Source organism: Chrysoperla carnea, chromosome 2 (assembly GCF_905475395.1).
Source record: "Chrysoperla carnea chromosome 2, inChrCarn1.1, whole genome shotgun sequence".
Taxonomy (NCBI): domain Eukaryota; kingdom Metazoa; phylum Arthropoda; class Insecta; order Neuroptera; family Chrysopidae; genus Chrysoperla; species Chrysoperla carnea.
Genome location: NC_058338.1, coordinates 90,722,686 through 90,739,975, shown reverse-complemented (window position 1 = coordinate 90,739,975; position 17,290 = coordinate 90,722,686). Strand labels below are relative to the sequence as shown.

Sequence of the window (17,290 nt, the reverse complement as noted above, 5' to 3'; positions counted from 1 at the left end):
ATGTTGTATACGATTACAGCTTTCATTTTTTTCCTGTTTGGTTCAACTGTTTTGACATTAAAAAATTTTTTTATTTAAATAAATACTAGTTTGTAAAATTTGATTATCTACAAAAAATATTATATAAAATTTACTGAAATTTTGATTAGTTTACGAGATATTTCGAAAAAACCAAAAGGGTTGCTTTTTTCCCCCTATCGTTAATTTCAACCCTCTCCTTGGTTTTTTTTTTCTTTAATAACCCATTGAAGGATTCCTGCAATAGAAATCTTTGAACGCCGCAGTTACTTATTGCCATGTTTTTTAAGACATAATCAATAGCCTATATTACAAACAAACGTGCGGTTGACGCTGTTGTGATAAAAACCGTCCAAATCAACTCTTACTTTTTGCTGCAACACCCTTGTACGGATTCTGAAAATACAAATATTATTTCATTTTTTATAATTCCATGTATTTTAAAATACGAAGGTTAAAAAATTTCTTCATGGTATCACTCGTAGCACGTTGATAATTATAATTAAAAATCACTTTTAAAAATAATGTAAAAATTTCATAAATTAATAATTACCAAGCAGTGCATGCATGCTAGAATATAATTAACTCTATTTAATTGAATAATAAATTAATAATTAAAAATCTAAACTTTATTTTATATTAAACTTTTTATAAATTCAATTAAAAAATGAAATCGAAATCAATAAATTAATATTTATTTATTAATTTTGTTTATTTTATACCCTGCATATATGTAATTATATCTAGGTATACTTTAAGTTTAGTCCCAAGTTTGTAACGCGTAACGCTTAAAAATACTGATGCTACGAACAGCGCTGGCCCTACCCCGAAATTAAAATAGAGCGAGATCGTCTTTCAGTATCTTTTTTTCCAAAAATTAACTTGTATTTCAATATAAAATACTTAAAATGCGAAATTGATTTTCGCATTTTGTATTTTGGCGCCTAGAGCGCTTGCTACACTTGCTCTACCCTTGGGCTGGCGTTGGCTACAAACGAAATTTTGGTTTAAATATTCATAAAGTCATCTAATTAGTCCATTTCCGGTTGTCCGTCTGTTAATACTATAACAAAAAACAAAAACGACGTAAAAAGTGAGGATAAATTCATAAATGAGCAACACCGTAAATGGTCAATCTTGTAAACCGTAAAAAAGATAGAACAAAGTTTAAATGTAAAAAATGTTCCTTATAAAAATGTAAAGAACTTTTGTTTCAAACATTTTTTCGTAAACGGCACTGTTTACCCGTGAGGGCGCAAATTAGGACAAAACTTTGGTGTCCAAAAGTATAAATGATAGGGAGTTGAAAATTTGCAAGTAGCTTCAACTAATGGTCTTGTGAAGTATTCTCGAAAAACGTACAAAAGTCTAATAATTACTTCCGAAAATTTTCGCAAACCAAATAAATGACTGCCGAAAGACCGCCATAATTGTGTTTTCTTAAACTCTTCTAATTTATAATAAAATAATGCATGCACTGATATTCATCACTTTCTATGCAGGGTATTTCAACAATTAACTTAGTTAATGGTTTGTTTTCACTTGTTTATTTTAAGGTTTATGAAAAAAAATTATTATTTATAAAAATCTCTGCATTCGAAAATATTAACATTCAGCTTTTCACTTTTGCAATTAATTTAATTTAAATATTAATATAGATTTTTTTTTCAGAATACTACTTTAAACGATAGTCATCAACAGTTGATGGTACATTGGGTTGGTGAAGGTTCAAATGTAATCATTTGTTTAGCAAGAGATCCATCGACAAAGAGCAAATTACCAACAAACTCATCTGCAGTTTATATTTCCTATGATTACGGTGATACTTTCCAAATCAAAACAGATCTATTCGCAATCAAAGATAATTCATCAGATTATGCGACACTTGATCGATTTTATAATCATCCAAAATTTAACAAACATGTAAGTGATTAAAAAAGTATATTGTTAATAATTTTTATAACAATTTCTAATAAGTATTTTCATACATTTAGATTTTATTTACGGATACTAGAAATAAGTTATTATTTACAACTCAAGATCATGGTATCACTTTTAAAAGACACCTTTTGGAATTTCATCCTAGTGACGTTATGTTCCATGAATATGATCCTTTTACATATGTGGTACATGATAAAGTTCATTCCGAACGAAAGGTAAGAATTTTTTTTTTAGATATATAAATAAAAAATTTACTTAAGATTTTTTATTTCAAAATTTAATAAGTTTTTTTTTTGCTTACCAAACCTCCTATTCAAACTTTCACAGCTTAGATTATATTGGATTCAATTTGGCTACTCCGGGTGAATATTGGGGTAAATCTATCGGATTTTGATAATCAATTCAGAAAATTTTGGGAAAAGACTATTTTTTTTAAATAGGTTTCTTTCGTTTTAAAAAAAAAAACAGAGAAAACGAACTTCTACACGCGGTTTCGGGACAATTTATCTCTATAATGTTTTCTTCGGTAACGTTTTCTTGAGTATCTCTGCTTCTACTCATCGAATTGAGGCGAATAAAAAAATTATTGTTTGTTATGAATTTCTGCATCGATCTACCTTCGAACCCTTAACATAGCAAAATAACCTCATAATCTCAATAAAACCGCAGTAACGTCATATTTTCAACTTTCTCTGATAACTTTTCGAAAAATGATAGAATTCTGGAAAAGATATAACTTATGATCATAAAAAAGTGTGGTAAATTTTAGTCCGATACATAACCTGAATTTTGAGAAAAACAAATTTTTCTGAAAATTTCAACAACTCGTACAGTTCAGACAAATTCAGATTTTAACTTCTTTTTTTTTTTTTAATTGCAGCTGTTTTTATGTACTTTCGGATAGTGCCCACGATTTTTTTTTTCAAAACTAACCATAAGTACATAAATAAACTTTCAATAAAAAAAAATAATTTAAAATCCGAAGATTTTTCTGGACTGTATGAGCTGTTGAAATTTTCTCTAAATTGAGGTTATGTATCGGACTAAAATTTACCACAATTTTTTATGATCATGAGTTACATCATTTTCCAGAATTTCAACTTAATTCCTTCATTTTTCGAAAAGTTATCAGAGAAAGTTGAAAATATGAGGTTACTGCGGTTTTCTGGTGATTTTGAGGTTATTTTTATATGCTTAGGGTTCGATAGCAAGCCGCGCTGATGCAGAAATTCTTAACAAACAATTCTTTTTTTTATTCGTCTCAATCTGATCAATAAATGCAGAGATATTCAAAAAGACGTCACCAAAGAAAACAATGCAAAGATAAACCGTCTTAAAACCTCTGTTTTTTTTACAAAGAAACAATTTTCCGAATTGATTATCAAAATCCGCTAGTTTTACCTCACTACAAAGAAAATATTTTAATGGGGTTAGATTGGATGATCTTGGAGGCCAATTAACCAGTCCATTAGATGAAATTAATAAAAAATTTCTACAATTTACAAACGTTGCTCTGGCGTGAGTCTTTTCATAATGAAAAGACTGCTGTCAAATCGCTTATCAAACAAAATAATGTTGCCAACTCAAAGATGTGAATCCCTAAAAAACACGCTTTATCACCCACTTTATTAATCTAATCAATGCAAAAAGTTCTTCATTCAATCAAAGTTTATTAGTTTTGGTTTTAATTGCGGGTTTTAGAACCATATTAGCTATAGTGAGTTATTAATAAGTTTTGCTTTTTGTAGCTATGGCTGACAACAGATTACGGCCAAACATGGGTCATATTACAAATCTATGTAAAATCATTCTATTGGGCACCATCTGAAAGTGCAGATAAGACTGGTACTTTGTACGTAGAACGTCAAGAACCAACTGGTACAAGCACAATTATAGCGATACCCGATTTAAAATCCGAAACACCAAAGTTAAAAGTTTTAATGGAGGATGTACACGATTTTCAATATAAAGGTGATTTTATGTTCGCAACGAAACAAGAAATGACCAGATCATTTTTCGATTTAGAATTATACGTTTCTTATAAGAATAAACCATTCGTAAAAACTATTTTTGATTCAAAACTTGAACGTCGTGAGTATCATGTGGCTGATGTATCACGAGGAAGAGTCATGGTTGCGGTTAGCCATAATGAAGAAACATCACATTTATATGTGTCAGAAGATGCAACGACTAGTGCTAAGGAAATTAAATTTTCATTATCGTTAGAAAACGTTTTAGCATATTTCCCCAATATAACCTTTAAAAATTCATGGCTAACTCAAGTTGCTGAAGAACCTTTTGCCGATTTATACAGAGTCGAAGGCTTAAAGGGAATTTATATCGCTTCACAAGTTACATCGAAACCAACTACACACGGCATTACCCCAGAACATTTAATATCAGTGATATCATTCGATCATGGCGGGCAATGGCGTCCAATTACTCCACCTAGTTATGATGATGAAGGTCGACCAATTAATTGTAGTTTATCTTTTAATTGTTCCTTACACTTATCACAACGTTTCAATCAACTATTCCCCGATACTCGTTCTGTCTCAATAATGTCATCAAAATCAGCGCCTGGTATTATAATCGCTACTGGTGTTATTGGTGAATCACTTAAAGGACATCCTGGGGTCTATATAAGTAGGGATGCTGGATTAACTTGGAATCAAGCTTTAAAAGATAATTACTTTTTTAATATGGGAGATCACGGAGGTGTTTTAATAGCTGTGAAATATTTTAAACAGAAACATGAAACACGACATATTTTATATTCAACGGATGAAGGTGAAAATTGGTATCCGTACGTTTTCAATGAAGAAGAACTTCGTGTGTACGGTTTAATGACAGAACCAGGTGAAAATACTACTGTGTTCACTATGTTTGGATCAACAAAAGGTCATCACCAATGGATAATCATTAAAATTGATTTGAGACATGTCTTTGGTAAGTACTATCTTAGAAGTATTCCGATTTATACTTATCTTATATCTTAATTTTATCAAAAAGCTTTTTTAGTACAACTAATAAGCCGGGATGCAAAGGAAAAGTTGGGAAACAGCACCGATTTTAATGAAACTTTTTGTGACGTGTTTATAAAACTAGTCAGAAGAAGGCGCAGAGCTCCAGCGGAGGGAATATGTAACACACATTTTTTTTAAAGGCTTATTTTGGCTTAAAATTGTTACCTGGTAGGCGTCTTTGGTCGCTGAATACGAATCCAATGTCAGATTAGACGAACTCTGTATTATTGGAATAGCGGTATTTGTGGCCGCTGTTTACGAATCCGATGTCCGATTATTTTCACTAAAACCGGTGCTGTTTCCCCACTTTTCCACTTACACTTTTTTCCGACTTGTTCATTGTATTTATTATTTATTTCTTTTGTTGAAATTTGATCTAGACTCCTTCATAAATAGTTTTGATTATTGATAATAATGAGAGTTTTTTTTAAAGATCGCAATTGCACCAATGACGATTACAAATTTTGGTCACCAAGTTCTGACGGCGGAGAAGGAAGTGTAATGCCATGTATTCTTGGTCGAGAAGAAACTTATCAACGTAGAATACCACATGCTCGATGTTATAATGGACGTGATTATGATCAACCAGTGAAAATCGAAGTTTGTGAATGTGATGTCGAAGATTTCGAATGCGATTATGGTTTCATTCAAAATGGCCGTCCATTCCACTGTATACGTAACAAATCCTTAGAAGGGTATAAACCGTTTGAAATCCCCAGTAATTGTGTACCAGGTCAATTTTATAATCGTACAAAAGGATATCGAAAAGTAGATGGTGATAGTTGCGTTGACGGTTATGCTAGTCGCTATTTACCAGATTTATTACCATGCCCAATGGCTCCTACCAAAAACTTCTTAGTAGTAGCACGACGCGATAAAATTGTTCGAATTGACTTGGATACGAAAGCAGAAGACATTCTACCTGTAGCTGGCCTAAAGAATGTAATCGCAATTGACTTCGATCGCGAGAACAATTGCGTATATTATGCAGATATTATGAAAGATGTTATCGGTAGACAATGTCTGTCAAATGGTACAAACTTACCGGAAATATTAGTCGAATCAGAGCTTGCATCTATTGAAGGAATGGATTTTGATCCAGCTACAAAAATGTTATATTTTGTTGATGGAATGCGAGCAAAAATTGAAGTAATTCGTACAGACATTAGTCATACAGGTCGTATGCGGAAAACATTATTAGGACCGGAACAATTATCTAAACCGCGTGGTATTGCTGTTCATTCCAAAGCTGGTTACATGTTTTGGACAGATTGGGCTCCAAATTCACCTTCAGTAAGTCGTGCCAATTGTGATGGTTCAAATATAAAGCAATTGTTTACAAAGCCAACAGTAATATGGCCGAATGGTATTACAGTAGATCATATAGCCGAACGTATTTATTGGGTTGATGCCCAAGAAGATTATATTGCTAGTTCAGATCTTAATGGTCAACGATTTAAGAAAGTTTTATCAAAAGACGATCGAGTTTCACATCCGTTTGCAGTTGCAGTTTTTAAGGTATTTACAAAATATAATGTTAGCTTAATTGTGGGCAGGGTTGTCTTAATTTCACTTTTCTCTAAGAATAGGTTTAACGCCCCCCCCCCCCCCCCCTTCCACACAATGAATGGCCCCTAATATCTAAATCATTGGGCGCCGGGGTGAGGCTATCCTTACCAACAAAAAAAAACTTTAGAGTCAAATTTAAAGTAAAGAAGATAGAATAGAGAAAAAGCAGCTCATAAGAGCTAATGTAAAATCGTAGTATACGAGTTTCAGCGCCTCTACCTAGTAAGGCTTTCAAACTTAATAGTTAATAGTCGCCCCCGAAAAGGGCTACAAACTTAATAGTTAATCGCTAAAAACTCTAGATGTTACTAACAATTATATTTCTGCTCCCCTCCATCTTATCCTCTTTGATTCAAATCTTTCATTTATACACATTTACAAAAGAGAATAAAAATTTTTAAAAGTGGATTTTTTTTATAAAGGATAACGTATATTGGGATGATTGGAAACAAAATGCAATATTTTCCGCTGATAAAGATCATGGTGTTTCAATCGAAAAAATCGAATCAAACATGTTAGGTTTAATGGATTTAAAAGTGTTTGCTTTTGATATTGGAAGTCGTATGAATGGATGCAATGATACCAGTGTTTGTACTCATCTCTGTTTACCAGCACCCAAGAATAAACACACTTGCGCATGTCCAGATGGTATGACTATGATAAATAACACATGTATGTGTCCACATGGATTGAAACCGTTTGCAAATCAAACATGTCCGCAAGAGAAAAATTCTTGTTCGAAAGAACAATTTACGTGTGGTAATGGCATTTGTATCGCCAAGGGCTGGAAGTGTGATGGAGACAACGATTGTGGTGATTGGTCCGATGAGAAATGTGAATTATATTCATGTAATGCGAATATGTTCTCCTGTGGGGACGGTAAATGTATACCAAATTATTGGCGTTGTGATTATGAAAAAGATTGTCCAGATGGTACAGATGAATTAAATTGTACGTTCCAAAATTGCACGGCATCACAATTTGCATGTAAAAATGGTCGATGTATTTCATCTAAATGGACTTGTGACGGGGAAGATGATTGTCGTGATGGATCCGATGAAGCTAATTGTCATAATGAACCATCGAAAACTTGTCGATGTAAGTGATTTTGTTTCAATCCAATATGATTGTTTCACATTTTTCAAACCTTACTTATCATTTCAAGTAAAATGATAAAAATTAGAATAAATAATAGTTGCAACTAATAAGTCGGGATGCATAGAAAAAGTTCGGAAGCACCGATTTTAATGAAATTTTTGTAACGTGTTTATATCACCCCAAGGAACATTCGGCCAACTTAATTTTTCTAAAGGGGGCTTAGGGTCCCAGCGTGGGTATATGTAGCCCATATTTTTTTGCAATGCTTATTTTGTCTTAAAATTATCATCTAATCGATTTTTTTTGTCGCTGATTTTGAATCCGATTTGGCACAAAAACGGAAAACTAAGTATTTATCGTCCAAACTGTTATCTAGAAGGTGTTTTTGGCCGAATTTGACCTAAAATTAACGGATTCTGTCATGTATTCCGAAAATCGTACCATTTTTGGCTAAGAATTTCATTTGTTTGGTACAAAAACGGCAAACTAAGGATTTTTCGTCCAAACTTTGCTCTAGAAGGTATTTTTGACCGCTGTTTACAAATTCGATGTCCAATTAAACGGATTCTATGATGTCTTCCGAAAATCCAGTCATTTTTTTTATAAACACTTAGTTTCCCGTTTTTCTTTCAAAAAATGAAATTTTTGAATAAAAATGATACGATTTAAGAAGTTACTTTACAGAATTCGTGTAATGTGACATCAGATTCGTAATCAGCAACCAAAATACCTCCTGGAGCACAGTTCGGGCGATAAACACTTAATTAGCAGCTTTTGTGCCAAAATGGTGAAATTTTTGGCCAAAAATGGCACGATTTTCGAAAGATGGACAAAATCCATGTAATCGGACATCGATTTCGTAATCAGCGGCCAAAAATACTTCCTACAGCAAAGCTAAGACGATAAATACTTAGTTTGACGTTTTTTGTACCAGAAAAGTGAAATTCTTGCCCAAAAATGGCACTATTTTCGAAATATGTAACAGAATCCGTTAATTTTACATCAGATTCGTAATCAGTGACCAAAAATACCTCCTAGATAATAGTTCGAACACTAAATACTTAATTTTCTGTTTGTGTGCCAAAAAGTGCAACTTCGGGTTAAAAATAGCACGATTTTTGGAATACGTGACAGAACTTCTGACTAGGATAAGTTGGCTGAATGTTCATTAAGGTCCTGTTTCCCCACTTTTGACACTTTTTTCCGGCTTATTCATTATATGTATTTGGAAGTAAATTTCGTGGTTGGCAATTCAAGAAAAGCCTAAAAAAAACCTATAGATGCTGAAACCCGATTCCGATATTTCTCTTATTATTTATTATTACAATTCGAAACTTTTTCGATCTATGTTTAAAATAATACAATTTTGCCTTTTAGCTGATGAATTTAAATGCAAGGGTAATGGACAATGCTTACCTCAAGCATGGCGCTGTGACACTGAAAACGATTGTCCTGATGCATCAGATGAATCAGCTTGTATGAACAACACATGCAATGAATCTCAATTCCAATGTAAGAATCGACGTTGTATTTTCAAAGCATGGGTTTGTGATGGCGATAACGATTGTCAAGATGAAGGACTTGAAACAGGATCCGATGAAAAAGATTGCCCAGTAACAAATGTTACATCTGCACCACCATCGTTACCCAGTAAACCAGTGAATAGTTCGTGTCATGATTGGATGTTCCCATGTGAAAACTCCAAATGTATCCCTGCCTGGTGGAAATGTGATCATGTAAATGATTGTGGCGATGGAAGTGATGAAAAAGGTTGTGGTCCTTCGTCAAATGCAAGTTTAACGCCTCCACCAGCAACAGCAAAACCAATGCCATTCGTTTGTAAACAAAATGAATTCCAATGTATGTCGGGAATGTGTATTCCAGAAGCATGGTTGTGTGATGGAACTGATGATTGTTCGAAACGCGAAGACGAAGCTAAGTGTACCTCAATTAAACCGAAATGTGGTAATGATTTCTTCCATTGTCGAGTGGATGGAACTTGTATTCCATTAAATCAAGTTTGTGATGGTAGTGCTAATTGTCCTGATGGTAGCGACGAAATTTCTTGTACTCCAGAACATAGTAGTGAACCAAGTAAGTGAAATTTTAACAAAATTTGGATTTAATAATAGCAGAAAAAAATTAGATAAAATATCATGGTAAAAATTGATGCATCTTTGAAATTTTCCACAGTTGTTTATTGAGTGTAAAAACTTCGCACCAAAAAGTCGACCTCTCAGGTGGGGATCTAGCACCCTTTTTTGGGAGATAGTTGGTGGGTTTTAATCAGTTTTTTACAAATTACACAAAAAAATTTGCATCAAATAAATAAAATTCTAGCTGATTTAATTGTACACATTTTTGTTTGTTTTTTTTCGACTTTCTAGCTTAAAAAATGGCCGAGATATGCCAATTTTTAAAATGGATTTTTTTTGCTCATTTAATCAAATGAATAATGATCCCTCTTGTAAACCGTTAGAGATAGAATAAAAGTTTATATGTAAAAGTTATTCCTTATAAAAAAATTAAAGCAATTTAGTGGTATTCCATTCCCTCCCCCAACAAAAGAGTGTTAGGCTTGCCACTGAGAGGTCGACTTTTTGGTAAGAAGTTTTGACAACCTAATAAACAACTGTAGAAAATTTCAAAGATACATCAATTTTTTCCTTTTAGATATTTAGTTTCATTTTTCTACAAAGTTTAAGAGTTTGTTTATATAGAATGAAATTTGTTTATTTCTAGCTCAAACATCATCTGTATCTTGTCCAGTTGGTTTCTTCCCATGTGATAGTCTACGTTGTTTACCATTAGGAAAATATTGTGATGGAATACAAGATTGTTATGATGGTACAGATGAAATAGATTGTGGAAAATCAACAGGACGTGTTTATCAAGTCCTACAAATGGGTGTTGATGAACGTAGCATAAACAGCTCAAGTTTACTTCTGTATTGGTGGATTCCAGTACCACAACAAATTAAATTCCAATTTTTACCATCAATTCGTAAAGTTAATGTTGCGAATGCACCATGGAAAAATCATACAAAATGGATTGAGGATACTGATTTCCGATTTACTAATTTAGAACCGTATACACAATATAATTTGACGGTGTACGTGCGAGTAGCTAACAAGGATCCGGCTTTCCAGCCTGCAAAATATTTTAATGCTACGACTGGCGAAGGAGGTAATTTATTCTCGGTATTTTTATTTTCTACCAAAGCAAAATCTTTCATCATCACATTTTGTTTGTTTTGCTCTTCCATTTTATTTACTTCACGTTAACATCTCCCTCTCTCTATTGATAAGTAGGAATTGCAACCCCACCAACTGGCGATAATAATTCGTACTAATTAAAACAGGTAGTGGGCCCGTTTTCAGTAGTTTTAATTTAGACTACCAGATGATAACACTTGGACTTGCCATTTTTAAAGGCCAATAAAATTCAAATTAAATAAACCCGGCCAAATGGCGATAATAATTCGTATTAATTAAAACAGGAAGTGGACCCGTTTTTAGTAGTTCCAATTTAGCCTTCCAAGTTACTTACTTTTTATCAATAATCCCCACAAAAGAAAGAAACGCAAAATTCTGATTAAATAGTTATAAATTCGATCATATTCGGTGTCTATTTAAGTTGGTTACATATGGAACACTTTTTTATTATAAAGTTTACGAACAAAAATGATTCTATATGAAAATCTGTTGCTTTCGAAAAAATTAACATTCAACTATTCACTTTTGACATCGAATATACACGGTGCCACAAATTGAGACGTTCGATAGGAATGTTAATGGTCGTTTAGAAATGTAGACCATTTTGAATAAATAATATGAGAAACGGTTCAAGAAATCACTCCCGAGAGTATTTAAGGAATTTTATAAAAGAACAATTACGTCCGTGGAACACGAAGGTGGATACGTTGAAGCAAAAACGAACTGAAGATATTAAAAAAATTAAATTTAGTCTATGACATTTTACTACGCCATCTATGAGTATCATTTTGAACCATAAATTATAGATTTCTGTAAAATTGTGTACGATATACAATTCATGGCCACCTGTTCTGATACACTCTGAATCAAGATATATAACATTTAAAAAAAATTGAATTCGGACATATATTTTACCTGTATAAAACAATCCCTACCCCTATTTCGTGTATTATGGAAGGGGTAAAAGCAAGGGGGCGAGAGCAAAAGAAGTCGAGGCTACAACTCGGTGATCTTTACTTTGAAGCCCTGCGAAGCGGACGAGTATCATGCTTTGTTACAAAAATAATACAAGCACTGAAATTCAACACTGTCTGTATACTGAGTATTACATCAATTAAGTCAGTTAATTGTTTATTTTCACTTGTTTTTTTGGTTATTTTCAGTGCCAAGTGAACCGTATAACGTGACTGTTCAACAACGAAATGGATCACATGTTGAAATTGAATGGCTTGCTCCAAAACAACCAAATGGACAAATTATTGATTATATAGTTAGTCAAGCGCCACCAATTCCACCAATTCAAATTCGTATGAATTCAAACACCACGTCATATTTATTAAGTTCACATTTTGAAGGTGGAACCAATTATTCATTTTGGGTTAGTATTAGACGCTGCTTATTTACCAATCGCTGCCTATACAAGGTTGTCAAGAAGTATTGGAACTCCCTCTGATCTCAGAAATTATGAACTTTAGAGGAAAATAACACAAGTAAAAGGTTTTTGCTCCGAAGAGAGAAAAATAATTCTAGCTTTGAATTTAACCTAGAATTTCAAGACATAAATCAACTCTTGTTGCAGACCAATAAGAAGACATATCAGTCTTCAACTCTTATTGAAGGCTGTTAACGAGATGAAAGAAAACTTCAAACATTATATATTTAAACGAGCAATTATTTTATAATAAACGAGCAAGTATTTGGAATCTTGGAAATGGTTTCAACGATTTTCATAAAATTTAGTATGCAGGGAATTTTTGGGGGCAAGAAATCGATCTAGCTATGTTTCATTTTTATAAAAAGCCGTTTTATCCGTCTTTTCAGGAACAAATGTCTACTCTCAAATTCCTGTTATTCCTCTATCTCCTATTTTAGTTTTAAACGTCAGGTCGGGAGGTCCCATACTGTTTGAAGACTCTGTATGGTAATATAGAATTTTCCTTGAAGCAATAATTTGTTTGTATTGCAGATTACCGCAATAAATGGAGCTTTTTCAAGTAACAGTTCAAAAGTAGCATCTCTAACCTTCGATGGAAATGCTGATATTGATCTAATTTCTGACTTGAATGTGGTCAGCAACACAAATGATTCAGTTTCGTTACGTTGGAAGGGTGTCCCAGATGTAGAGGGATACCATGTAACACCTATCGTAAATCCACCGTATCCACAACAGGATATGGTTATCACAAACAAGAGTACAATAACTGTATCAAATCTATCACCAGGCACAACTTATCTATTTAAAGTGCGTGCATTTAAAAAATCATATTTGGGTCATGAAACAAATGTTTATGGTTCAACACAAGGTGCTCCATTACCAACGGTTACACACATGGATGCAGTACTTACCAAACAAACGTCTGTTAAAGTCACGTGGGATCAACCGAAAGATTCACGAAAATTACCATGGAAATATGGTGTTTATTATGCGTTATCTGCTTCACAGTTATTTAAAAGTAAGTTCTTTTTATTTTTATTTTTTGAAATCCGTTAGAAGAGGGGGGTTATCCGAAAAATTTGTCGAGGGTTATTAAATTTATTAAATTTCACTTGTTTTGAAAGTTATTTTTACCCTCGAAAAAAAAAAGGGGTGTTATAACTTTGACCGCTATGTGTGTTTGTCTGCCTGTCCGTCTGTGGCATGTCGAGTGTTCTTAGCTATGTTTCAAGTGCGAGTTTAACGTTCCGTACCCGGAACAACTAAAAAATAAGCGATGATCTTCAAAATCGGTTCAGTTTGGAGAAGGCTCTAAGGAAAAAGGTAATTTAATGGAGATACGTTGTAGGTGCGAGTTTAGGATTCCGTAACTGAAAAATTTATCGGAGGTTTTTTTAATTTTTTTAAATTTCACGTTTTGATGAATGTTAAATCATTCAGCGATTTTTTTTTTTGCGGGTAACTACTAATTCTCTAATAAAATTGTATTTTTGGTATTTGCAGAAGCAAAATTGATTACTTCGAATTATTCTGCAATTATAAAGGATCTTGAACCATGTGAAAAATATTTGTTTGCTGTTGGAATTGTTGGTCCTATTGGAATGGGTCCATTAAATAATCGTCCTGTTATGATCCAAACAAATGCAAGTCTTGCTGCAGCACCTAGAAATGTACGCGTTTTCGAAGATCTTTCACACAATACTTCAATGGTAGTTGAATGGTCACCTTCATGTCCAGAAATGGGAGAAGTTTCATACACAGTAAATATATTTTTTTATAAACTTACTATATAAATTTTCTTTAGTCTCATTTTAAAGCTTATCTGACTAATAACGAAGAATAATAAACCCACAGTCTGAAAATGTACTAAACCAATTTTGTTATTAATTTTGGGTATTACAGTGAAACCTAGTTAAGTGAGACATCAAGGGATCTGCAAATTTGTCTCACTTATAGAGGTATTGTATTCCACTTACTCAATATCTCGAATATTCAGGTATAAATAAATATCTGTCTTATTTACAAAGGGTTCCATTAATAGAGGTCAGAATACAGGTTATTTGAGTTATAGAGGTGCGGTTTTATTAAATAAAATAACGTATTTACAAGTTAAATATTATAATCTTGTACCTTTTCTTTAATCATCGATCCACTTACCGGAACGTTTTTTTTTACGAAGTTGTTTGACCCATGTTAGCAAACACTGTTCAAGTTCAGGATATTCTGATAAACGTACACGTTTTAGTTTTGCTTGTCCTTCAGAACATTGTGATTGAATTTTATTTTTATTCTGATTTATTCTACAAAGAGTGGATTTTTTCACATTAAATTTGATACAGACTTCATAGCGTGTCTTCCCACTTTCATAAACGCATATTAACTTCAGTTTTTCACGTACTGATACAATTTGAGCCTTCGTTTCGGTATTTTTCAAATAAACATCCGCATAAAAGTAAAGCAAAATTAAAACTGAAGGTCCTTGAGGCTCAAAATTAGTTAAGTATGGAATTTGCGGGTAGAGTTCCACATCATATCTGTAATAAAATTGCCTATACACAATTTAAAAAAAAAGTAAATTGATAAAGTAATTGACATTTTGGAGAATTCCGCACGATCGACTAGTATTTTTTAAATCTTTCACATGTATTGTCACACTAAGCCCCCCCCCCCCCCCCCGTATCTTACAATACTTAATAACAATATTTTTGTAGATAACTGTAACGGAATTAAATTTGAAGAAAACTTTATCGATCACACTTTTACCAATGAAAGGAGACCGTTTAACGCATACATTTAAGGTACATCAAGGTGGTCGATATGCAGTCTCTATACGAACAGCAATGTCGAATTCAATAGCTAGTGCACCAGCTGTGTTCTATGCACGTCCATTGTATCCACCGCATCAGGTGCAACTTATACCAGAAAAGAATGGTAGTTATATACTTTATTGGCAAATTTCAGATATTCTCCATTCTGAATTAACTAATTCCACATAGTAAGTATTTAAAAATTTTCACCAACGTTTCGTTGTAAAAAAAAATTGAAATCGATTTTTGCTTACTCTTTCTCAGAAAGTTTAAGGAAGCTGATTGAAATAAAGGGTACCATGTCTAATTGATGAACAGTGAATATCCCCTGCAGGCAGGATTAGGATGAGAACTTGATTAAACCAAAAGGTGTGGTATTTTATACCAACGGTATGAAGTTGGAGGGGAGGGTAGACTATGGGATTTCCTCTGAAAATATAGATTTACGGCTATCATTCCGGCTGCCGAATCACTGTGTCGTGTGATTTCTATTTATGAGTGACATTACTATCTCCACCGAAAGCCAAGCAGCGCTAAAATCCTTTAGCTTAGTCTACCTAACATCAATGTAAACCTGGTATAGGTCCCTGGCACAGAGACATTCAGGGAAATTGTGAAGGCGACGAGTTTACTAGAAATGGCACAATGCTGCCGAGCACAAGCATCAATCAATAGACATTCGGGAGTTCCATTTGTTAACTGCTAGTTGCTTCTCAAAGAGGGTATCTTAAAAATGGCCATTCTTAAATGGATGGAGGAACGTACTTGTGGTTTAACAAGGAAAATATGGTCTGAGTACAATCGTAGGCATTCTAAAGTTCTTATATCACTTCCAAAGACTTCTATTAGTAAAATTGTTGCTGCTACTACAGGACACTGGCTAGGCGGCAGGCACACTGGAAGCCTGGGCCTGACAGTATGTCATGACTATTACATTAGCTGTCACAGTGAGGAGGATGAAGAAAAGATGTTTCATATTCTCTGTCACTGCTCAGCTCTTGCCACGACGTGGACTCACTTGACCATCTTTTCTTTGACGACCTCCCCGACCTGAAATTCGTTGAGGTCAAAGCACTCCTGCTGTTCTTAAACAGCTCCAAATGGTACATGGAGTAATGGCCGGGGATGGGCCAACTCTTTTTCGGTATCACAAGGCACCCTATGGTCTAAGTGAGTCCCACCCCAGGACAGCCACTCTAACTCCGTGTTCCTAACCAACTACCAAAAATTCGAGATCATTCTTTTTTTTCAACGAAACGAGAGTCTAGTAATATAGTTGACCTCGGAAATTAATAACAAATTTTCAATTTTTAGTTATAAATATGAAGTATTAGTATCAGAAGGAAATACATTAAATGAAACGACAGCCAAAAAGTATATTGTTTCATCACCGCCATTTATTATCGATAATATCAAAGATGGAAATGTATATTCATTTGCTGTTCGATTAAAAACAGAAGATGGATATAGTTCAATACTTTCTGAAGTTAATACTTTCGTTATACCTGCAGGTATGTTTTTATTTTCTAGCAATATTGTTTCAAGTTTGAAATTATACAATCTAATTAAAATTTATCTTGATTTTTCCGTAGCTGATGCATGGTCTGCAGTGCTTTCAACATCAAGTTTAGTAGGAATTTTAGTTCCAACGATGATTGTTATTATTACATTAATAATAGCCCTTGGATTTTTCGTTTTGAGACATCGTAAACTTCAACAGAGTTTTGTAAGATTTGCTAATAGTCATTACGATACTAGATCAGGAACGACGACATTTGGTGGTGAAGGATTAGGTAAGTTAAATATTTTTTGCGCAAAGCCTTAAAATCATTTCCTTGGCATTAATTTAGCTGATCGCACACTATTCTAAAACGGAAGCCTGAATTTTTAAATATAAATTCGTTTTTACATAAATTTGAAGTACACATAGTTAAAAAATATTGAATTCTATTTAGGGGGTAAAAAATTATTAAAAACTACCACCAAAATCACTCTTTTGAAAATATATCGAAAACATACGAAGATATGGAAAAAAGTTTTAAATAAAGAGTGTAGATATCAAAATTTTCTATAAAATCATTTCTAATCACTTTTGACGTATTTGCAATAGAAATCGAGATATTTGCAATAAACAAATCTAATTTATAGCCTAGCCGATTTGTAAAAAATTCCTTATTTCTA

At 33.3% G+C, this 17,290-nt stretch overlaps 1 protein-coding gene across 1 annotated transcript in view; it reads left to right on the top strand.

The window, feature by feature from the left end:
• Positions 1-17,290, top strand: part of LOC123291871 (sortilin-related receptor-like) — a 46,047-nt gene that overhangs the window by 28,266 nt on the left and 491 nt on the right. Inside the window, exons 2-14 of the mRNA XM_044872304.1 lie at positions 1,690-1,941; positions 2,013-2,174; positions 3,708-4,908; positions 5,419-6,503; positions 6,977-7,652; positions 9,030-9,746; positions 10,395-10,838; positions 12,031-12,245; positions 12,834-13,320; positions 13,806-14,062; positions 15,014-15,297; positions 16,424-16,620; positions 16,702-16,902. Coding sequence (XP_044728239.1) covers positions 1,690-1,941; positions 2,013-2,174; positions 3,708-4,908; positions 5,419-6,503; positions 6,977-7,652; positions 9,030-9,746; positions 10,395-10,838; positions 12,031-12,245; positions 12,834-13,320; positions 13,806-14,062; positions 15,014-15,297; positions 16,424-16,620; positions 16,702-16,902 — 6,178 coding nt within the window. The remainder of the gene's footprint in view (positions 1-1,689; positions 1,942-2,012; positions 2,175-3,707; positions 4,909-5,418; positions 6,504-6,976; positions 7,653-9,029; positions 9,747-10,394; positions 10,839-12,030; positions 12,246-12,833; positions 13,321-13,805; positions 14,063-15,013; positions 15,298-16,423; positions 16,621-16,701; positions 16,903-17,290) is intronic.